General features: G+C 31.8%; 2 protein-coding genes across 5 annotated transcripts; both read left to right on the forward strand.

Annotated features, from left to right (window-relative positions):
• The first annotated feature begins 3,346 nt into the window (after nucleotides 1-3,346).
• LOC137927000 (major facilitator superfamily domain-containing protein 12-like) lies at nucleotides 3,347-10,008 on the forward strand. The gene is made up of 10 exons (XM_068770769.1): nucleotides 3,347-3,526; nucleotides 4,093-4,262; nucleotides 5,400-5,483; nucleotides 5,973-6,195; nucleotides 6,761-6,872; nucleotides 6,943-7,163; nucleotides 7,523-7,709; nucleotides 7,818-7,929; nucleotides 9,154-9,304; nucleotides 9,873-10,008. Exons 1-10 carry the CDS (start codon nucleotides 3,438-3,440, stop codon nucleotides 10,006-10,008), a joined length of 1,485 nt encoding a protein of 494 aa, XP_068626870.1. The 5' UTR covers nucleotides 3,347-3,437.
• A 1,636-nt stretch (nucleotides 10,009-11,644) lies between these two features.
• Nucleotides 11,645-22,913, forward strand: Chd1 (chromodomain-helicase-DNA-binding protein 1). 4 transcript variants are annotated; one of them, XM_068770941.1, is made up of 24 exons: nucleotides 11,645-12,054; nucleotides 12,983-13,071; nucleotides 13,137-13,499; nucleotides 13,612-13,791; nucleotides 13,894-14,075; nucleotides 14,422-14,751; nucleotides 14,822-15,072; nucleotides 15,171-15,284; nucleotides 15,888-16,052; nucleotides 16,148-16,428; nucleotides 16,598-16,955; nucleotides 17,036-17,410; nucleotides 17,660-17,911; nucleotides 18,137-18,304; nucleotides 18,387-18,507; nucleotides 18,632-18,801; nucleotides 19,118-19,289; nucleotides 19,378-19,540; nucleotides 19,628-20,000; nucleotides 20,087-20,305; nucleotides 20,595-20,903; nucleotides 20,974-21,197; nucleotides 21,331-21,690; nucleotides 21,960-22,913. In XM_068770941.1, the coding sequence occupies exons 1-24, from the start codon at nucleotides 12,046-12,048 to the stop codon at nucleotides 22,165-22,167; spliced, it is 5,436 nt and encodes a 1,811-aa protein (XP_068627042.1). In that variant the 5' UTR covers nucleotides 11,645-12,045; the 3' UTR covers nucleotides 22,168-22,913. The 4 variants fall into 4 exon arrangements, with proteins under 4 accessions (XP_068627042.1, XP_068627043.1, XP_068627044.1 ...); XM_068770942.1 differs by having other exon boundaries at nucleotides 21,963-22,913; XM_068770943.1 differs by having other exon boundaries at nucleotides 21,394-21,690.
• Nucleotides 22,914-24,892: the final 1,979 nt, after the last annotated feature.

Genomic DNA, 24,892 nt, shown 5'->3' on the forward strand with positions numbered 1-24,892 from the left:
ATATATGTTCACAACTATAGACGACATAAGATTATGTCAATTGTGATTACCCAAATTTTGAGCCCACTGCAAGATATACGTCACCCCCATAGATATCTATGGAGGTATAAACCATAATCGCTAAGTTGACGCGTTGACGTTCGCAGGTTTTCCAAAGTTTAGGTGTTTGTGATCAGTGGCAATCCTATATTTTTAATGCACAAAGTGTGGATTACACAAAATTATATTTCAGGAAAAGAACGATCGTTTGTTGGAGGTCTCAGTCCTCCGTCGCTGGGCTACCACTGCTTAACTGGCCCTAATCGTCTAGTGGTCAGGACTATACTTTAAGTGATGGGGTTAACAGGGCCATAATAAAATGAGATAACATTTATTTTACACACACAATTATGCATTCAAAACAATTACAAAAAGATGAAACTTACAAAAAAAAAACAAGAAACCTACATTAAAGGAGAATATGATGAAGCAAACACTATAATTTAAAAAAATATATATTTTAGCAGGTGTTTGGATCATGATTCAGTTACAAAAATTGAGGCTGATCAGTATAATATAATAGTATAATTGCATTAGAAATTTTCCGCAATAATTCAACAGTTGATCCTTAGTACTCGTAATTATATCAAAATATACAATTAAATGTCTCCTGATTAACATTAATTGCTATTAGTGCCGCTATATTAATTAATGACGAATTTAATTAACGCTGCAGAGGACCGCGGCCTGCATCGTCGCTGTCTCGGGAACGCCAGTGCATATAAATCACCGGCATATTTCGGTGTGGGGCGCTTTGTTACGACCGCCTGTGATCACCCTATTTTTATTCCATTTATCTATCCAACGTAGGCTGCCGTTGACAACATGCTAGCTCGCAATATGTCTAAAATTCAACGTGATTTTTTACATTCGAATTAAACTTTTTTTGATGATGAATGATCATTCACAAATACCCCTCACGTGCATTTTACGTTTCGCTGACATGTATCAAAAAATAAAATTATTGGTTTCTATATTTAAAATGTCTTCAATAACGCAGTACATGGTCAATTAATGACTACAAGATCATGTGTGCATGGATATAGTTTATAAAAGATTATTACTGTTTCTAAGATCGACCTAAGTATTTAATACATTCAGATGCGTTGTTATCTTGAAGTTAATTATAATGTAAACTGACGTTAATTAAACGACTTTCCAGTTTATCATTCCTATGTCCACGATTCCATTTCTGCCTTTTCCTTAATAAGCGATGTTTGCTGTCATTACCTTTATCTTATTTTATGTAATATTTCTTGTCTTCTTTACAAACAGATAAAAAATTCTATGTATGAAGTGTGCCATGGACAATACAAATGTTTTCGAACCAAAAAAAACTTAACTTTTATTTTGTTCGCATATTGCATATATTTTTAATTATTTATAAAAATGAACTCCTTTTTTTCTTAGCCACACCATAAATCGAGAACAACGTTATTGATTTAATTTTTTTGACATGGTTTGTAATGCTTTGTAGAAGGTTCTAATAGCAAACTAATTAAAACAGTATACTATAAATTAACTTGTTAAAGAATACTTAAATAAACAAATTAATTATTGAAAACCAAGCAGAATCTTCAAAAGTTTTAGAAAATGCGCAGCCATAATGGTTGTTGAAACCCCGCATTTGACAGTTCACATGGAACTTCGCTTGGCAGTTTAAGCGTTGCAAATTTAAGTCGATCGCTGCCATCTACCAGTTTTTATCGATAACAAAGTTTCTTCTTTTGTTTTATGTAATAAACAAAGCGATCACTTTTTAATAAATTCAGACAATACTTACGGGATAGCTAGAATATTTATTAGAATATTACATATTTCATGATCGTCACTTAGACAGCCCTTTGTAAAACAAATTTATCATCGGTAACACCACTATAGCTGTTTATTTAGTTAAATTTTATAATATTGTGTTGTGGCAAAAATATGATGGCGCTTAGCACTGATTTCTTTAAATTAACTAAGCTCGAAGGCTTCTCCAATACGTTACATGTGCAGGCTAGGCTATATTGCAAAGAGGCAAAAGGCGCAAAACTCCCGAAAAGAGGACTCCAAACTTTCCGACTCTCGTGCACCCGAGAACCGAATCTCGGCCCGCTTCCTAGCTACTATCATATTATGATAAAACACTGCTATTTTTCAATTTTTGTAGAAATTGATTGAAATCAAATTAGATTAGCGAACTTATAGATAAGCGATAGGCGATTATATTTAAGGTTAGACTAATAAAAAATAGGTAGGTTATTCATGTATCTCTTATTAATAGGAGCCGCAGGGTGTGATATTTCTTTTATATTTTTATTAAGTTACATTTTTAGGTACACAGTTTAAACGTGAAGTCAAAAAACTTTGTATGTAGAATTCTTGGTCACACCATCTTATATACGCTGAGAAATTCCATTTAAGTAACGATGCCCATTTCATAAAGTATTACCAAAATATAAGTACATGTTGTGTGTTTGCTTTTAAAATTAAAAACAGAGCCATCTATTATCTGGACCAATTATTTAACAGTTAAACGATGTGTGCTGCCATCTATTGATTAGTACATGCAATTGACATTCATCTTATACGTTTAAGAGCTTTCTTGGTATGTCAATAGATGGCGTTTTACACAAAATTTAAATAACATCTGTTTTGAATTAACAAATGTGAAAAGATTAATTAAATCCTATAATCATCGTTAAGTTAGAATGCGTCATGTTATATTTTGTAATAACAATGTTTTAACATTCTTTGAATACTTCATTCATCACACGTATTTAGAATTCAAACCATTTCTAGTGGTGAGTAAACTAAGAAGTGGCTTCCGTAAGTATTAAATTACTGTGACCCCAGTTTACGCTCCAATAAAACTATCTTAAATTAGGTTTACATTTTGGACAAATAATCCTAAACCATAGTAAAGTCTGTTTTTAATGATGTAGTCCTAACTTTACTTTTTCCTCAAGTTACTGAAGTAAAAAAACTTTTTAAAAGTATGTTTAATAAAAATAATATTATTAAAGTGCGATAATGTAAGCACAAAATTAGTTATTTTGTTTGTTTTTAATTTTAAGAAAATTTCTATGACATTAAAATATGAAAATATCAAAGTAATGTTTGAACTACTATGTGTAAGTTTCACGGGTTCAGAGGATTGTCTTAGGCGATTATGGATAGAATTACATCTAGCCAGTGTCTTATACGAGTAACAATCGTTTTTCCTCTGCCTTCGCTGCCACTGAAATTAGGCTAACATTATACTCACTAAGTCACATGTACTTGGTATTGCTTCCCCGCTAGTCGTGCTCCGACGGTTGGACAATATTAGTGTCGGCAAGTGAAATAGAAGAAAATCTAAATTTCAGTGTTAATATTTTATTAATTATAAGCATTGTAAATTTCTAACTTTAAACATGATCACCAAATATGGAGCTACCACAGTAAACGAAATAACCACGCAAACAGATAATCTAGTTTTTAACGACGGCGAAATTGAATTAAGGTATTTGAATTATTTAATACGTATTTGTCCCTTATTCATTCAGAATTGGTAGGGTTTGTGACGCGCAGTTTATCCAATTCATAGCAAGCGATAAATTAGGACTTAAATAGTAGATTACTATTCTTGTTAAAGGAAATTAATGTTTCCTCTTGACGCTTATAACGAAATCGTTGCATTATTGTCTTCACTTTTAGCTGCCTCTATTAATACTAAATTATGTTTTAAAAAGGCAAATAAAGCAAGACGACGCTATTAAAAAAAATTATAAATTACATAGGCTCGATTGTTAACTTAATGGTGAAAGGAAAATACTTAAGAGTAAATAGAGTAGAGGGACAATTGACAAACCAAGGACGTCGAGGATCATGATGATATAATTGTCAGACTGTTCCTTACACCAAGAAAAGTTTTATAGATTTAATACAACATTCCTAAAAGTAATATATTCACGTTCTGTTATAGTAATGTTAAAATATACAAGAATGAAATTGATAGTTGTCACTTTCAAATAGGGTATACTTTACTGTAGAATTTTTAGTATATTGACCAAATTATTTTATCAACAGTATACCATTTAAGCGGCGTCGTTGGTGGCAAATCAATCAAAAATTATTGTACGGCTTGGGTCATGTGTACAATGACCTATGTGCAGCCATGTGGTTTTCCTACATGATGTTGTACTTTCAAGCAGTGCTGGAAATGAAGGCTGGCGTTGCCGGCGCTATGCTCCTACTAGGTAAGCTAAGTTGTAAGGACATTTTAACTTTTGTATTATATTCTGTTATATCTTAAATTACTACTTTTTACGTATATTTGTCTAATACTAGATGTTTCCTGCCCGCTTCGCTTTACGTAAAGTATAGAGAGAAATAAAAAATATAGGTAGCTGCCTAATCATTTATTATGAATGTATTCTGATCAAGTTTTGTACCTGGAAGAGTTTACAGCCTGAAAATGATTTTTTTAATGAACGCTCCCAATTTTAATAAATAATTCGTCTAATGGGTAGAGTATCGTAAAATCCGTTCTTGGTTGATTTCTACTTGGCAAAAGAAATATTTCTACCTAATTTCGCGCTATTAAGTCTTATGATTCCAGGTATATCATAATGAGTCAATAAATTGGTCAATAAATCCTTTATCAAAATACAACAGTTTTTGAAAATAAGAAGTTAGTGCTGCGTTCAAATTTCAGACACTATGTACTCATAATACATCTGTATCTATTCCGACATATTTTAGAGATTAATAGACAAATAAGTAGTTCAAAGTAGTAGTTCTTATTGCTTTTAATAATTATATAGTGTTATTAGGTTGTTAAATAAAATAATAATCCAGCAGGACAAAAATAAAAAAAATTTAAAATTTTACTTAAGATTTACTTACATACTACACATACTACGCTGCTTTATTGTAAGAATAGCGCCATGGTAACCATGACCATAGTTTAACGATAATCCAGAAAACACTTGCAGATATTTTTAAAACACTCATAAAGACGTTAGAAGTTTTCATTTTAAAAATATCAAGCTATCATAAAAAGTTTTAAATCGGTTAATGTGTATTGGTATAATAATTAAAACCACACATGCGGGTTTCACCGTATGCATAACACTAATTAATTCAATGATATTTAAATGAAAATTTTGCATAACACCACACCTTCCATTTGTCTCTTTGAAATTTGAGATAGTACAATAATTATATCAACTATGGCTCATTAAACAGGAATACTATATTGCTAACTTTTTACTATATTTACAGGTATTCAACGCTATTCTACCTGCCTAGATAGCACCTAGCAAATTAAACTTAACCGTAAATGTCTTAACGGTATTTACATAAGACAACACTAATTATTTGCTTATTTTCAGGTCAAGTTATTGATGCACTCGCAACTCCTATTGTAGGTATATTAGCTGATAAGTACAGCACCAAAAAGATATGGCATTTAATAGGTAAGTATAAAATTAAACTCGTAATAAATTTTAATTACTTAATTCTTATCTATTTTCAAAATTTCAAATAGAAACTGATGCGTTTCCCGCCGATCCCAACAAGTTGTCTGTCAACCTTGGTAGTAGACGTCAACGATCTCCACTTTAGAATCTTAAGGCGCAAGCGGCCAATAGTTCTGCGCACTTTGTGGCATGCCAACTGCCATTTCAACTTGCCAATCCGCTGGGCTGTGTACATTACTTTCGAATATGTGTTGTTACTCCGGATCTCCTGAGGAAAAGACGAAGAAGTAATATCTCAAGATCTTCATCATAGGTCTAATAAAATACAAAACTATTACAGTTTACTAACTAAAACAATTTTAAGCATTAACTCATTAAAAAGATCTAAAACACATTAAAAAGATGACTTACTAAGTACTATGACTATTTAATTTATACTCTGCATATTATTTATTGTAAATAATGTTAAAAAAAAACACATTTCAGGGTGTATATTAGTTGCTAGTACATTTCCGTTGCTGTTTGTAAGATGTTGGGGCTGCAACATGAGTGAAAACCTTAGTTACCTCTCTTGGTGGATGCCTCTTTACTATGCATCTCTTATAGTTGTCTTTCAAGTAGGATGGGCGATAGTTCAAATTTCTCATTTAGCTATTATACCATCGATTTCGGATTCCTTACAAGTTCGTTCAGAGTTGACGTCTATTAGGTAAGTTGAAGTAAACATTTACTTGAATAAGCTAATAGTTTTAAACTTATTTTTACATATACGTGAATGATTGAAGGTGCCCGGTGGCAAAATTCGGATTTTAAATTCAAATAAAAAAAGTTTTAAAAGTAACATATATTTCAATAACAGATTAAAAAATAATAGCACATATTTTATTACTTAAAAATGATGTCTAAATGCTGACTATCAAGTCGGGCGCATTCTTGGTATCCAGCATCGTTATTTCGTGCAAATCACTGCAGAAGTATGAGTGAGATAGCACTAATCTTTCGAAAGATATTTTTTTAAGCGCTGAGACGAGCCTTGAGTTTGTTTCGTAGACTTTACCCTTAAGATACTTACACAAAAAAAAGTCCATGAAGGTAACAAAAATCAAATTTAACGGACAACCTGTACATCCGGATAATTAACAGATTAAAAGCTAAATGACAGAAGCAATTCTCTTATGAATTTTTACGTATAAATATATACGAATGCCGTATGCGGTATTAGATATCATGGAATGACATAAATGATACGATAACTTTTTTTATCATGTTTTCAGGTATATGGCATCCGTTTTATCCAGCTTGACAGTTTATTTTATAACGTGGATCGTTCTGAGGGCAACAAATTATAGTAAATTTATAGGACCTACGGACGATTATAAATTTAGGGTAACAAGTAATAACAAACTTATAAGATACGTTGACAGAAATAAAAGTGTAATAAAATATTATCTTTCAGGATGTGTCAATTATTATTACGTGCATTGGAATAACAACTTTCACAGCGTTTCATGTATTTTTCAAAAATCGATCAACAATAACTAAAAGAGATATTATACCCGAAATTTCAAGCAACGGTAAAAATCAAAATATTGAAGATGGAGAGTCAACCCATTTGCCAGGTGCATCACAAATCTTCCACTTTTTACAAATGCCACTGCTATATCAAACCAGTCTTCTGTAAGTATTCTAGAATATTAAGTTAAAAATATATGTGCAAATGTAATGAAGCATCTGGTATCTTAGTGGAACACATATTTCTAATATTTTATATACATAAAAGACTATTGTACGTCTTTGTATATATGTACATAAATTATAAGTAAGACTAAATTATCATAAAATAACATGTTTAAATAAAAATAAGATTTATGAAATTTTGTAACAAAAACTAAAGTTTAATCGTCACTAAAACAAATCAACTTATATAAATATGACGAAATAAATGTTACGTGTTGTGAGATTAGAGTAAATCACAAAATAGTCGGAATTGTTTTTTAATTTTCTTTAATTATTTATAATTATGTGATTATTTTCAGATACGTCTTTTCAAGACTGTACTGGGCTTTGAGTCTGGTGTACGTTCCGCTGTTTCTAGAAGAGCGTTTATCTGTGAATCCTAATGAAGGATCGGAATTGGTAGCAAGTGTTCCTCTTGTTCTTTACATATCTTCTCTCCTTTTTTCCTTTTTGCTCAAAAGCAAAATTAACAACTTTGGAAATAAAGTACGTAAGAAACTAACTTTTACATACTATATATTACTTTTGTATACTATATTAGCTGTCATTTAAAATACAATGAAAATTTTATAAAAAAAAAAAAACTTTTTAAAGGTGGCGTATTTCATAGGCAGCTTACTCAGCTTGATCAGCTGTCTCTGGATAGCATTGGCGATAAATCCCCAGGCGAGCGTTGTGCAAATATATTTAGTTGCTGCATTGATAGGTAAATATTTGACTGTAACATAGAATCATATTTAATTACCATTTCACAATTTAAAAAAAAAGTAAATAACGTTCTTTTAATACTAACACTCTCTTGAGTATTTTAGCAGTCTATCTTTAAAATAATTAGCGTTATGAACTATTTCGATATTATTGAACAAAAACTAATTTATTGCTAGCTAAAAAATCAATGTCTTATGAAAAAAATTACATCAGCGCCAGGTACGGCTACAGCTCGTGTAGCGCCCGTGTGCAAAAAAAATTGCAAACAAATGCAACCCTGGCGCCCTCTGGGCCTGACCCCCCCCCCCCTCCGGCTATAACTATTAACTTTGCCGTCGTAACAAGAAAGTTTTTTCATATTTCAATAAACCATTTTATAAGGAGGTATAGCTTACAGTATAGTATTAGTTACGGCTTTTCTTCTTATGATGGCAGAATAACACTCATTGTTTTACTAAGCGGCGAACCGCGCTAGTTCATGTTTCGTCCTGTGTTTTATGTTTTATGGACAGCGAAATAGAAGCGAAATGTATCGAATTTCTGTTTCGCTGCCCATAGAACTCGCCCGTGTGCATTGCACACCCTGCACTATAGGTTAAGCCGCCCCCGATCAGCGCCCCTAAATAATTGGTGCTCCGACGGTCACCCGGCTTGCCCGTTCCTTTATCCGTCGCTGCGCAAGGTGTTATAAATACATATAAACACATTATTTTAAATTAAATGATATCCTCATAAATACATTTAGGACGTAAATACCCTGACCTAATCCTTACCTATTCCTAATGGAAAACTTTAAGGAAGGCCGATGTCCAAAAGCTGAAATGATGATCTAAATTCAAAATATTCCAGTAGGCATGTACACACACGATTATTTTAAAATTATATGAAGTAAGCTACCATTGTCTCGGAATGCTGATCTGCTCAGAAGACCAGGTCAACAATTGCTCTTTTTAACTGAAATTTATATTTTAAATGTTATATTAATTTAATATTGACCATTTAAATGAGCCAACAAACCAAGTTCCTTGTTCCTAGTTCCAAATTTTAGGTTTATAACTTAAGAGAAGAAAGAAGATTTAAGTCAGAGTAAGAAGACACTCAGACGCGCGAAGGATTTGTTAACTTTTAAAGATGAAATTTAGGCGTTATGACGATGAGGTAGAACCAGAAAAAAGTTTGAGGTTTTATTGATGTTATGAAATATTGGTTTTTATTCCCAAAGGTGCAGGGAGTTCAATTACGCTTGTATCGAGTCTATGCGTTACGGCAGATCTCATTGGACCTCATTCACACCAAGGCGCTTCTGTATACTCCATTGTTACATTCGCTGACAAATTGGTTACCGGAATCGCAGTCGTTGCTATAGAAAATTAGTAAGTGTTAACGTCATTACCTTGTTAGCTAATTCTGAGTAATTGATCACTTACTGGCGATTTTCTTACGAGCAGTGATAGTTTAGCAGTAGAGGATCGAGACTTGCGATCGTAGGTCGCGGATTCGATTCTCGGGACACAATCTTATGTAATTTTCACACTTTTTGCGTTAGTTACATAGGATTGACACTGTTCACAAAGAAGTTCCCAAAGGATCGGCAGCAGCGTCCTCAATATACCATAATACAATACTGCGATCAATAATCCGCCTGCCAAGCGTGGCGATTAGGGTCTATCACGTAATAATATGTTTTTGTTTCATTTGATTAAGTTTTTCATTTAAAATATTTGTTTTTATTTTGTTAAACACGCCGTTTAACATTCTTTATTTAATATAATTACTTTGTAAATACGGTAACTACTGGTAATGTAAAACAATCGTGTTGTAAATATAAAACTTTTATAACACAATTTTAAAAATAAATGTTTTTAGAATCAATATTTTGTAACGCTTAAGAATTATTTTATAGATTTAAACGTGTAATAACCTAGGATTTTTTTATTGTAGCAAATGCAATGACGCTCTTGCCTGCCCCCAATATTATAGAGGAGTGCTAACGTACGCGTGTGGAGGCAGTGCAATCCTTGGAATGTTATCTTTGTCGGTCACAATATTCGTGTCAAAAAGTAAAGTATTTTCATAGTTTTATTTATTATTGCTAATATAATTCTTGTTAATGTACACAATAAAAGTCAATAAGAATATTGTTTTTTATTGTTTCCAATTCTTGACGATAAAAAATAAAATTACTTATCATGAAGAGAAGAATGAAGTTAAACAATATTATGGCAAAAATTAACTTCCATCATACATAACAATAGCAAATTAAACTATTCAGACGAATATCCTTCTATGATTACACAGCCACAAATTTTCGACAACCACAAAATAATATATTGAATCTATGGTTACACGACATTGGTGATAACAAAAGAAAAAAATACACAAAATCAAGTTATTGAAATATAATAATGTGCAGATAAAACTTAGGATTAATTTACTTGGACTAAAAGTACATTTATTTACGGTAGTTATTTACTACAGATAAATTTAATATTCATACGGTGCTGCAGATTTTTGTAAAAAATATCTCCACGCCATAGCTTCTACCTATACCAATTTAAAGACAAAATGCCGTCTATGGCTCACTGTCGAAACATTGAGTATAGAGAGTCATAGACAATAATTCTGCCCGTATTTGTATCTTTGATGGGTGAAAGACTGCGTCCAACTTCATTATGCATCTATAATAAAAAATTTAATTTACTATTTAACAGAATTCTTTTATTGCCAGTAATGACATTCATTTTAGATGGATAATAATAAAAAATTATAACTTACAATAAATTGAGTATAAAAGATAAATAAAAATAGAAAGACGGACACATTTTTATTCAAGGAGAATATACGGATATTATATGGTAGCCTTTTGTATAAAAAAAAAAACAATTATCGCATTATTGAATTTAATACGATTACAGATTTCTTTGTGTCAAGATATTTATATCCGTACTTATTTAATTCACCATCAATTTAATATTTTCATAACTTTACATTTTACTTAATTAATAACTATTAAGTTAAAATTTTAAATTTTGTTCATTGTATTTTCTTGAGTAGGGTAATCTTTTAAAAATATTTTTATATACTTAAGTGAGTAATTGGCCCTTATCAAAACATATAAAATGAATTTTAAAATTATTTACGTAGTATTAAGCATTGTTAAATATACTCTATAACAAACATATTTGTTCATTTATTTTGTTTATGTCAGGCGAAAGTGTTTTTGTAACCACAAAAGATTTTTCTGTGTAAATTCGTTAGTGAATGAGGTAATTACACAAATTTCTTACAATACACACAACGTTTTTAAATGATTTACTCTGTTTAATTTAATCCTTCTTTATCTTTTGCAATGTGAGGTTACTATATTATTATAATTAAATATTTATACAAAAAAAAAACCGTAAATGATGTATTTGTAACCGTAATTTTGCACGTATAAATATAAAATGAAAAATCTAAATCAGTCATTAGCTCAGTTTTACTCAAGTTTAAGGTATCACGAGTTAATGTTGCTTCTTAAATCAATATGCGAATAGATAAATTATGAACACTATATTAAATTAATGTATCATAGCTTCAAGTTTTACAAATAGACGTAGAATCAATTTATCTATTAACTGAGTATTTATGTAAACGGATATTGCGCACTTGTTTAAGTTTTGATATCTGGCCACATCGGTCGTCTTTTTTCCATTCGATGTCAGAGAGGCGAACAGTGGCAATATGGCCGTAGCTTTCGAGTTTCGTTGGTAGTGCGCGGTGCTCGCGTCGTTTCCAGTGCAGAGCAGAGTATTTCCGACGCCTCTAAAGTTTCATTTTTAATTTTTTAGCGCTTGTCGTTTCCGTTCGCAGTGTTTAAGCCTAAGTTTTTAAGAAAAAAATCTGAATTTTCATTTTCGTCGTCACCAGAATTCACGCGACGACAAAATGGCGTCGCTTGACAAGATTTTACTGCAAAACATTTTTTTCAATTTTATTGTCTTTTCATAAAAATATGTTAAAATCTAAATAATTAGTGTTTTATAATCGGTTTTTGCAAATGAATTATTCAGTTTTCATTCGTTTTAACCCCCAAATATTTCTAAAGCTGCGTATTCTTTGATTTTTCTGCAAAATGCTCTTGGTAAGTGTTTTTAAAGCTTTATTCAGTATTGTTTTGGTGTATTTATTTAATATTTTCATGCTTTTTACTTATTAATAATCGTAGATTGTTCTAGAAGGGGTGGGTGTGGTCCTAAATTTAGCAAAATTTTTGAGACGTAATTCTAAATAAAACGTTTTCTATGATTGTTTACCATATATTTTTGTGTTTTTATGTATTAAAAAGTCTTTGTTTTCTATAATAAAACGTTTCCGATAATTTTTTGTTACGTAATCTTCACATAATGACCAGTGAAACTTATTTTGGGACAGGGCTCTTTTTTGCATTTTAACTTTGAAAATAGGTCTCTAAAGGATGCCTGTTGATATTTATGTCTTTGAGGTTATGTTTTGGTTTGTTGCTTTATATTTGTAAAAGATTATACCCTGTATTTCAAATTACTTTCCATAGTTTTGAATAAAAATGTGTGAATTCTTTTTCAAAAAATTACTAACAATTTTGAACCCTTTTGTTCAAACAAAGATTGTTTTTGTCATTGTTGGTGTATGATAAATTCTACTTGGGCCTTTGAATTGTTTTGGAATATATTTTAAAGCATTCTGAAATAAATGATGTGTTTAATAATGATGCTAAATGTATTGTTAATAATAATGTATTATTTAAATATATATTAATTTTAAAATTTCAAGAAGTTGTAGGACATATTGATAATACAGAGTAAATTCTATATTTATTTTACAGCAATCATGCTTTGATTTTGTATAAATAATTCTGCATTTTGTAAACATACTACACTGATATGTCAATTTAATTAATTAGAATATAACTTAAAAAGGGTTTTGCATAATGCAAATTTATTAGTATCTAGTATGACAATTATATGAAAAATGTTTCTTGCATGTATGTTTATTTCAATCATCAGTTAAAACCCTTTTTTTTCATTTTACAGACTGGTTCCATGAATGAATCGGGGAGTGATTCTATGAGTGATAAAGGAGAAAGAAGTGATTCAAGTGCATCTGGTTCAGGAAGTGAAAGGTAAGTTTTTATCTTTTATTTGTGCCTTCTTTATAAACTTCAATTAATGTAGCTATTTTTAACAGTGATAGTGGATCCAGTTCTGGGTCTGGATCAGCTTCTGGAGGAAGATCTGGTTCTGAAAAATCTTCTAATGCAGATCAATCACATCATAGTGATGATTCCAAGTCATCACCAAAACATAGCAATCCAAATTCTTCCAAATCTGATCATCACACTGACAAAGATTCATCAAGTGAAGATATCATAAAGCGTAAATCTAGGGGCAATCATGGAAAAGTTAAATCAGACCTCTGGGAAGACAATCCTGATATTTATGGCATTAGAAGATCTGGAAGATCAAGAAAAGAACCTGATAGACTGAAAGTGGCTGATAGTGATTCAAGTGAAAAAGGAAGGAGTCATAATCGAAAAAGTAGAAAGAAAAGGTAACAGATTTTTTTCTTAATATTTATTTGAAATGATTTGTACATGATGTTGAATCTTCAACTAAATTCTTGATGTTTTAGTGATAGATGTATTTTCCTATTTTTTCTTTAGTGACTCATGGAATTCAGATTCATCAGACAGTGATAGTGATATGAAAGGATCACCGCCACCACCCTCTAAACGACCAGGCCAAAGAAGTGTACCTCTACGAAAAAAAAAGCCAACACGGAGAAGAAGATTTACTAGTGAAGAAGATGAAAGTTCAGAAGCTTCTGATGAAGAGACTAGGAGGTAATGCATTGAGGTTTGAATGAAGTTTTCATATCCTTATGTAATTTACATAATTTTTGTTATTACATTATATTGTATCTGATTAAATATTTTATTTATTAGAACAACAGTAAGGAGAACAGGGGCTGCGGTTAGTTATAAGGAGGCTAGTGATGAACAAACAGACTCTTCTGATCTTTTAGAAGTTGAGGGTGGGGAGGGTGAGGGTGAAGCAGAGCCTGAACCAGAAGATCACAGTGAAACCATTGAAAGAGTTCTTGGACAAAGACGTGGGAAAAAAGGAGGTATATTAACAATCTAAAATTAAAAAAAAAATTCCAATTTTTAATTTTATGTTTAATTATATAAATTTTTCGATTGATTGATAAAGCTTTTGAGAAATTTAATAGAATATCCACAGCTTTCTCTTTTCTTTTTAATTTATCAAAATAAAGTCATCAAGTCTTGACCGAGGTTATTGTTAATCTGTATTAGTGAATTAAAAACATTATTTAACTAACATCATTAGTATATGTAAATATTTCTTGAATGATTATCTGTTTGTATTCAAGTTGATTTAAATATAATTACTTCCATTTTGGTGCAAATGGATTGTTAAATTTTAGCTAATGTCTTCTTCTCATTATGCAGTCACTGGGAATGTGACAACAGTTTATTATATTGAAGAACATGGGGATCCCAATGAAGAGTGTAATCCTGAAGATGAAGAGTCAACTGAACCCCAGTACCTAATTAAATGGAAGGGGTGGTCTCATATCCACAATACCTGGGAATCTGAAAAATCACTCAATGAACAAAAAGTTAAGGGGCTTAAGAAACTTGAAAATTATATAAAAAAGGAAGCAGAGTTGTCATGGTGGAGACAACGAGCTGGACCAGAAGATATTGATTACTTTGAATGTCAAAGTGAATTACAACAAGAATTAATTAAGACTTATAATAATGTAGAGAGAATAATTGGTAAGCATTACATATTTTGAATTTTAATTTGGATCGAAACAAATATTAATTAATTAAAATTAAATTACAGCAGAGCAAACACGAGAATTAGAAGGTGGTGGTAGTGCACGTGAATATTTTTGCAAGTGGGAATCACTCCCATATGCAGATGCCACCTGGGAAGATTCAGCTTTAATAGAAAAACGGTGGCCTGTAGAAGTAGAACATTTTAAACATAGAGAAGCTGCTAAGACTACACCTTCTAGGCATTGTCCTGTTTTACGTAGGAGACCAAAATTTCATCAGATCAAAGAACAACCTGAGTATATGGGTAAGGATCAGGTATGTATTAATTTTATTATATAATTCAATTTGTATTACATGGCCATCAAATTTTAGTAATTGAAAAGTAAGGAATGTACATGTATTTTATGTTTCAGACTTATATACTGCGAGATTATCAAATGGATGGATTGAATTGGTTAATACATTCCTGGTGTAAAGATAATTCTGTTATACTAGCTGATGAGATGGGGTTAGGTAAAACTATACAGGTAAATATAATTAAAATGCTCCTTTAAATTAAATGCTTATTAATTGTTGCTTGTTGAGTATTATACTATTAAGTAGCTTATAGAACATGTAAAAAGAAGATAGAAGATAGAAGAGAAAGAAGAAGAAAATTGAAATATATGTTGTATCAAAAATAAATATTACATACAATAGATGTATTATCAACAATAAATATCAGGGAAAGTTAAAAGAATATCTATTTTTAAGGAATTTTGTTATGTTCACTTGCCAATTCTAAATTGCACTACTGCGCAATTCATATAGCTTTTATGAAATATGTTCAATTTCTCATGACAATTTGTGGGTATCAAAGGTTAGCAAACTTCAAAGAACTGTTATTTCTGCTGTTTTGAGGATTCTGCTAATTTTCATTGCATGTGAAAAGCAACTGTAAAAAGTAGTGTGTAATGTGTCTAAGTTAACAGTAGAGAATCTGTTACTAATTTTTGGAAAGAAATTGGGCAGGAATGTAATTGTTTTGAATCTTAAGGTATTACTTCACATGTTTAGTCTTAGTGAATTTGTTTTAATTTGTTATTATGCAATTTGTTATTGACAATTAAACTAAATTTGTTTTATTTTAGACTATATGCTTCTTGTATTACTTATTTAAAACACAACAACTATATGGACCATTCCTGTGTGTAGTACCATTGAGTACAATGACTGCTTGGCAGAGAGAATTCCAACAATGGGCACCTGATATTAATGTCGTCACATACATAGGTGATGTTATTAGCAGGGATATTGTAAGTGTCCATCTTCAGATCTGTTTCTATATTGCGTTATAATAAATTGATTTAAAGAAATAGGCCTTCAATAAAATAATTCATTAATTTTACAGATCAGACAGTTTGAATGGAGTTTCGCAAGTTCGAAAAGACTAAAGTTCAATGCAATTTTAACTACCTATGAAATTTTACTCAAAGATAGGCAGTTTCTTAGATCATTCAGTTGGGCTTGTTTGCTAGTAGATGAAGCACATAGATTGAAAAATGATGATTCCTTATTGTATAAAGCTTTAAAAGAATTTGAGACCAATCACAGGCTATTGGTTACTGGTACGCCTCTACAAAATTCATTGAAAGAATTATGGGCACTTTTACATTTTATTATGCCTTACAAGTAAGTTAAAAATATAGAGATTTTAATACTATTCAGCTTATTTTTTAATTGGCTAAACTGAAAGTTGACATTTAAAAACATTAAAACAAATTTCTTTAAAAATAGACAATGTATTGTTGAGAACCAAGTTTTGAGTTATTTCATACTAAAATATTATTGTTGATTTCAGGTTTGAATCGTGGGAAGAATTTGAGAAAGATCATGAGGATGCTGCTACAAAGGGTTATGAAAAGTTGCACAAGCAATTGGAACCATTTATATTAAGGCGACAAAAAAAAGATGTAGAGAAGTCTTTACCAGCAAAAGTTGAACAAATATTAAGGGTAGAAATGACTTCAATTCAGAAACAATATTATAAATGGATTCTCACCAAGAATTACAGTGCTTTGCGCAAAGGCGTGAAAGGATCCATTAATACCTTCATTAATATTGTGATAGAATTAAAGAAGTGTTGTAATCATGCTCTTTTGACTAAACCTGAAGATTTTGAATCACGAGCGTCACTTGCAACCACAGATGCAGTAGAGGTATTTTGGATATAATTTTTCTCCTTTTTGATACTTTTCTGTTATAGACATCTGATTTTACATTCTGATTTTTCTTGCAGAAATTGTTAAGAGGGTCTGGGAAGCTACTATTATTGGACAAACTGTTATGTAGGCTAAAAGAGACTGGCCATAGAGTGCTGATTTTCTCTCAAATGGTCAGAATGTTAGACATTTTAGCAGAGTACTTACAACGTAGACATTTTCCATTCCAACGTCTTGATGGCAGTATAAAAGGTGAAATAAGAAAACAAGCACTTGATCACTTTAATGCAGAAGGTTCCCAAGATTTTTGTTTTTTGTTGTCAACAAGAGCTGGGGGTCTAGGTATAAATTTAGCCACTGCTGACACAGTCATTATTTTTGATTCTGATTGGAATCCACAAAATGACTTGCAAGCCCAAGCGCGAGCTCATCGAATTGGACAGAAAAATCAGGTAAATTTTAATACACCTAAATAGCAGGGTTTTTAAATTTCAAGTTTGCAACATTACATAAACTTGCCTTCTAATAAAGGTCATGTAATTAAAAAAAATATCTATACACCCCTTAAAAGTCCATCTTTATCCATACTATAAAATAGATCTACAAAAATATGTTTTGTTCAAATATTAATTTTCATTGAATGTTGTTACATTTCTGATACTACTTACTACGGGAATTAATATGTTAATTTGCTTATATAGGTGAATATCTATCGTTTGGTAACCGCTCAATCTGTAGAAGAAGACATAGTCGAAAGGGCTAAACGGAAAATGGTTCTGGACCATCTTGTAATTCAGAGGATGGATACCACTGGAAGGACAGTACTTAACAAACGTGATGCATCTGGAACAACAGCAAATAACCCATTTAATAAAGAAGATTTGAATGCTATATTGAAATTTGGTGCAGAAGAGTTATTTAAAGATGATGATGAAAATGATGAAGATCCTGTTGTAAGTACATAATACTTATTTTATTTACCCTGCACCAAATGTTATTTAGAGTCTCATTATTTGTAGTTTCCACTAACTTTATGATAATTATTAATCTTTTAATGCTAGTGCTTTGGTATAGTGAGATACTTGCTACTTAAGTTTTTTTTTATTTGTTGTCATCCCTCTTTTGTTGCTATGTTTGAGACAACGGAAAATAACATTGATTAAAATTAATTATTACAGTGTGATATTGATGAAATCTTACAACGTGCTGAAACTCGTGACGAAGGTCCGACTATGGCTGGAGATGAATTGCTTTCTGCATTTAAAGTAGCTAGCTTTGCTTTTGATGAAGAAAAAGCTGTGATGGAAGTGAAAAAGGAAAATGCGGAGGAAGAGAGTAAAGATTGGGTAAATATTTTAACTGCTATTATACTTTTATGTATGTTATTTAAGCATATTTCAATTGTTGTATGATCCCTTTTTTCTTCAGGATGATATTATTCCAGAAAATGTTCGAAAGAATATTGCTGAACAAGAAAAGAACAAAGAAATGGAAGACTTATATTTACCTCCAAGAAGAAAAAATATGCAAGCAAATAATGCTGACAATAGTAAGTATAAATTGATTTGTAGTGTTTGTAATCATATTAGAGAAGGATTATAGCAAACCAGTGATATTATCAACGCCTTTTTTTTTAAAACAATAGTAATTTTTTTGATGTTTTCATATTGAAGGAGATGGTCGTAAGCGACGTGGTAGAGGTTCTGAAGGAGCAGATGGTGAAGGTGATTTGGAAAGCGATGCTTCGGAAGCAGAAGCCAGTGCGGACGATGATCGACCGCGCAAAAGGGGCCGCCCTCCTGCATCACACAGAGAAAAAATTAAAGGATTCACTGACCAAGAGGTAAAACAAATGCTATTAAGGATTTTTATCTTTATTTTATCCACTGGGCTTAATATAAGTATTTAGGCTTAAATTACTCAGTTCCTATTTTGAAATCAGAAATTATGCATCAAAATAAATATTTTCCTTTATAAAGAAAATTTTCACATTCATATTGGACATACCATTATGTCCAATATGTTATGTTTATGTATGTTCAATATTGTTTTAAGTATTTAGTGAATATTACAGGAAATTATATTAAAATTATAATTACTGGAGCATATTTTATTTAAGCATATTTAAATTTTTAATAAATGAAACCTTTTTTGTGCAGATACGGCGGTTTGTTAAGAGCTACAAGAAGTTTTCTGCTCCATTGAAACATCTCGATAGTATAGCTTGTGATGCCGAGTTGCAAGAGAAACCATTAGCGGAACTTAAAAAGCTTGGTGAAATCCTACAGGAGCGCTGTAAAGCTGTACTCAATGATACTACCGAAAACACTAGTATGTTTACAGTGATTAGTTTTGAAGTACTCATATCAGTTATGTATGTTTTTAAAAATATCCACATACTAAAATTGTGCATTTGTAGATGAACAAAGTAACGGCCGGAAAAATGCTAGAAAAACATTTAAGCTTGGAGGTGTTCCTGTTAATGCTAAAACCATGGCTGCATGCCAAGATGAATTAGCGCCTTTAGATGAATTTTTACCTGAAACGAAGGAAGAGAGGCTAAAATGGCAATTGGATTTCAGGTAGGTTATCTAAACATTGTTTTTCATAAATATCTCTTAGCTGTATTATGGTAATAATTATTAATGTTCGTTCTAAAACACTTTCAGGACGCGGCCTGCTAATTTCGACGTGGAGTGGGGAGTTAGTGATGATTCTAAACTTTTAGCTGGAATTTACCAATATGGAATGGGTTCATGGGAAGCAATTAAAATGGATTCTTCTTTTGAAATTGGAGACAAAATTTTAACTAACGAAGATAAAAAGCCACAAGCAAAACATTTGCAGTCTAGGGCAGAATATTTACTTAAATTGATAAAAAAATTATTAGATCAGAAAAATGGAAAACAGAAGCAAAGAAAACCGAGAGTAAAGAAAGGGAATAAAGAACCTCTTACAAAAGATGTTGTTGAAGAAGATGGTACATCTGGCGATGAGAACAAGAAGAACAACAAAAATGTTAAAAATGACAAATCTGAAAAGGTACATATTTTTATTTTGCATGATATATTTTGTATTCACAATAATATTGTATATAATATAATGCATCCAATTGTTTTTATTTACAGACTAAATCAAAGTTAGAAGAAATTTCAACTCATGATGAAACTTCAAATGATAGGAAAGAAAAAGATAAAAAACGCACAAAGAAAGAAGGCAAAGATCGGACAAAGGGCGACAAAGTAAAAAGTCGCAAAAAACCTGTTGGACCAATGCATTTTACAGCTAATAATGAACCAAGGGCTTTAGAAGTTTTAGGAGATCTGGATCCATCGGTTTTCGAAGAGGTAAGCTTTCAATTTTTTGTTATTCATGTTAAGAGCTAATTATAAAAATGCAATATACTTTATTTGCTTTTAATTACATTACAGCTTAGTATTTATAGTATATTTGGCGAGCGTGCCATATACATTCAACCTTGTCTCATGACTCAGTATATATTTAATAGTGTTAAGTTGACAGTTTTCTGTACCCAAGCTTTAAAGACACAAAGAATGAAGATGTCTGTAAAGGTTGTTGTACTCATTGTTTTTATTTGGGTATTCCGTTGTTTATTAACTAAAGATTATTTTGTAGTGTAAAGAAAAAATGAGACCAGTTAAAAAGGCTTTACGAGCACTTGATAATCCTGATCAGACTCTAACAGAAACGGAACAAGTATCAAGAACAAGGTCTTGCCTATCACAAATAGGAACCCAAATAGATATATGTTTAGAAGAATATCCAGATCCAGAAAAAAAAGTGGAGTGGAGAAGCAATCTCTGGTATTTTGTATCAAAATTCACTAATTTTGATGCAAAACAGTTATATAAGTTATATAAATATGGTTTGAAGAAAACAGATGGGTCCAAACACAAAGATGGAAAACATAAAGAAAACTTAAAAGTATGTATGAATGACATATAATTTTTACACATTATTTCGTTCGTTTTTATAATGTTTGTTGGTTTTTTAGGCTGGTAAGAATAATGTTAACTCCAATAATCATATTAACAAGTCATTTAAAAAAGGAGCAAAGCATGAGAATACAAATGATAACAAAGAAAAAAGGATAAAAATCGATAGAGAAAAGTCGTCTGATAAAACAAACGATAAAACTCCTCACTCATCTGGAGTAAAGAGAAAATTAGAAGATGGCGAATGTGATCCAGAGCCTAATGAAAACAAACGACATGAAAGGTAATTATAGGAAAATTACATTTGACACTATGCATATCACTTTATTAATGTAATGTGCGTCATCATTACCATATGGTTCTAACATTCACTAACATTTTTCCACTCATTTACCATATTGCATCTCCCATACCAGACATAAAAACAAGGATCGCAAGCGTAGAAATAGCAGCCTGAAAGAGGACGATTTAATGTGCAGAGATCGCGGCAGATCGGAGCGCGAGAGAGATCGCGACCGTGAGCGGGACCGAGACCGTGAGCGGGACCGAGACCGGGATCGGGAGCGGGACCGTGAACGAGATCGAGATCGCGACCGAGAGCGTTCCCGAACTCGTCGTGATAGCGGGGGATTAGGTCCAGCGCGCGTTCGACCACCCTATGGATTGTCACATGCGCATCCTGAGCATCAGCTGCACCCTGCCTGGACTCCCCCAGCTTACCCCGGTCCGCGACAGTATCGCGGCGATCGCAACGCTCGACCGCACGACAAGCGAAGGTTAGCTCCTCTTGATTGTTATTAGTTGTTCAATCCTCTCCTGTTTGGTCCCTTGAAATGTTTACTAAAAAAAAAATAATGTTTAAGCTACAAATTTGAAACAATTATGAAGTTACAATTTGACCATTGTAATTTTCCTAGTGCTTGTTGGCGTCAATAGTAAAAATTATTTATATAGCTGTTTTTAATTACACCTACAAATGTAATTATTTTATAGTAAATTTGTAATAACAAGTACAAAAGTATTTATTGCTTGTCACTTTTATTAGCAGGTTTGGTGGATATGCTGCGATGGGTGGTCCATACAGTGGTTATTACGAGGGTAGTGCAATGCCCAGTGGAATGGGATTCCCCCCCGTGCGGCCCTATCCCGACGAATGGCGAAGTTATCCCCAGCCCGAATACGCTTATGACGAGCGGGACTATGAGCGGGAAGTCTATAGAAGGGACTATGATCGACGCGCACCTCCCACCTAGCTCTTGACTTCTCTTTGTAAATATACTATGAACTGCATTGTACATATTTAGTGTGATTTGTTTCCGTGGACGCTGGTTAAACCGTAACTACTGTAAAGTGTAAGTGACATAATGTGCTGTGGTTTTTGTCTATGTGATAAGCAAAGCGCGTGAATACGACTATGGACTTTAACTCCTATCTGACTGTGTTGTTTAAGTAAGACTGTATAGTAAATTTATTTATTTACCGAGTCTGTCGTTTAATTGTTAATGTACAGAATGTAGACAATTACCATTAATTATTGTATTTGTTCCGATTCCGTTGCCAAGTTTTACCGGTTTTAAATATTATTTTTTTAATTTGGTGTAATTTTAATCGTATTTATTTTTTGCCTCAATGTTAATGTAAGATATTTAATTTGACAGGAACGCAAGTGATATGTAGGTCATAAATAATGTACAAAATTAGTAATTGTTAGTAGACTTGCATATATCTTATAAATCATGTGCAATTGAGAGAACATTGTGTATAGCTTGATGGAAATGGGCACATAGAAATTGTCATTGCATTTTCGCAGTGAACAGGATAGTGTTTGTTTTGTATTGTTAATTTCTCAATATGTGCATTTCTGAGTCCTGATAGGGCTCACACAGTCCTATTTTTATACATTATGTAAAGTCTTATTCTTTATTACATGCAAACAACTGTAATAAGAGTGGAAGTGTCTTGGTGGGAACCATGATAAAATAAACATTATTAAAGTTGATTCAAGTCTTTTTCTGCCAATCCTTGAGATTTGAATTGTTAGTAAATTTTATGAATTTTTTTTAATGTTTAGAAAAACAATTAGCCGCGCGAGTGCTGCGATGTACCAGATAAGTCTTAGTCAAAGCCTGGATTTTAATACTAGTCATAAAAAATTATGTAAATAAAATTCTACATATTACCAATACGTTTTTAAAAAGTTAATTAGTAAATTCTATATTCTATTCGCCTAAGCTAAAATATTAGCAGGAAAGATTTTCCTTTTCTTCCTTTCATGAATTAGTAACAAAGAATAGAAGAGCAAATAACCATGCAGAGGATCTTTGAAAATCCTGGTGTAAATAAATGTTTTTCTGGTGGTTGTTTCATGAAGGCAAGTGTTTCTACAGTGGCAATGTCTTTTCTGTTATAGATCCTATACCTTTACCTCTTACCTTTCTCTTAATGCTATCAATGTCTATTACCAGCGGTACTCTTAAACAGGATTTACGATTAATTTCTTTTCTTTTTGGCTCCGCTATTGGGGGCCTCTTGTTCCCCTATCTTATTTATGAGACAGGGACGTTTTTATCTTTTAATGATTCACTTTCTTTTCTTTTTTATTTCCATGCTCTTCAGTCATACTTCACATGATGATAGTATGATAGCATTCTTCTACTTACATTCTACAATTTCTATCTTTCTTTTCCTTTCTACCGTTCATTCATCACCTCGCTTCCTTTGCCTCGTATCATAGCTTTTGGTTATCACGTTATTCTTATTTTATCTTATCTTTTATCTAACATTTTATAATTTGGTTATTTTACATCGTAGAGTTGCCCGCATAGATGGAAAATAACCTTGCATTGGTAAACTGGTAAGACGCCTTGTGCAAGTGAGCAAATAAATCCTTTTCAATAAGCAAAGGACGCCGTGTCTAGTCATGTTATTACAATTAGAAAAATCTGTTAATGTGATGAGAAAACGCTATACTCATATTAACGCTAAGCCACTTAAAATAATAAACATTCATTATCGGTAGTCAAAGATCAAATAATAAAAATATATTATCGACAAGGAAAACTTGAGATACGCACCTTTAGGTTTTAAATATGTTAAAATGTGAATATAAAACGATTAGTTTCTGGCCTTTGTTTACCGCAAAGAATATAATGTGTACACTCTATTACGTTTAATGATTTGATGTCCTTAACTGACTAAATCAAATGGTTTAGGCTTCGTTTATGATGTAGTGGATTATCATAGCAATGAAAAAACGATGAAACCATGTCATACATCTCACCCTCTCTTTCTCTCTCTCTCTCTCTCAGTTGGGAATCTCTGTTGTATTCAAACTCATGTTATAATTAGCGAGGGTTACTTAATATTATAACGAAATAAAAAAGTACTTCAATACGAATTTTGTTGACATTGATTTTTAAAGTATTAAATATCCGTATTTTCATGTTCTCTTTTATTTGCTAATTGTTTTAAGAGATTCAGTATCTATGTTTACAAGGAAATTCATGAAAGTTACATGAATAACTTCAAATATACTATCAAATTAAAGCGAATTGCTATATCTGAAAACCGATTATTTTTTCAAGTACATTTTAATTCCATTGTGAAAACGAGGGAGGTTTTTTTGAGATTAGTCTTCATTAAGTGAAGGATTTTTTGTTTTAAGTTAAGTTCTTGATACCTTGTGCGCATGTTCACACTAATGTCACTTCAGCAAAAGGTACACAGCTTCTCTTAATAGAGGTCAGCTCTTTGTTTGGCTGAACATTGCGGGTGGAGAAAACGACGACTTGATCATTCCTAACTGCTTGATAAATGGTATTGCTGTGATAAAAAGTGCTGATGTTTAGTTTATTTACTTAACAAGTCTGGTAAGTAGTTTTAATTTCTCTTTGCTCATTACACTAAAACTGTGTCTAATTAAATTAAATGTAAGTGCGTCAGAAGTGATATTGATTAGTACTATAAATATTGTAAGGT

This window comes from Battus philenor, unplaced genomic scaffold (genome assembly GCF_028537555.1).
Source record: "Battus philenor isolate CCGP_79_NKW_IND1 unplaced genomic scaffold, ilBatPhil1.0.hap1 SCAF_3, whole genome shotgun sequence".
NCBI classification, from domain to species: domain Eukaryota; kingdom Metazoa; phylum Arthropoda; class Insecta; order Lepidoptera; family Papilionidae; genus Battus; species Battus philenor.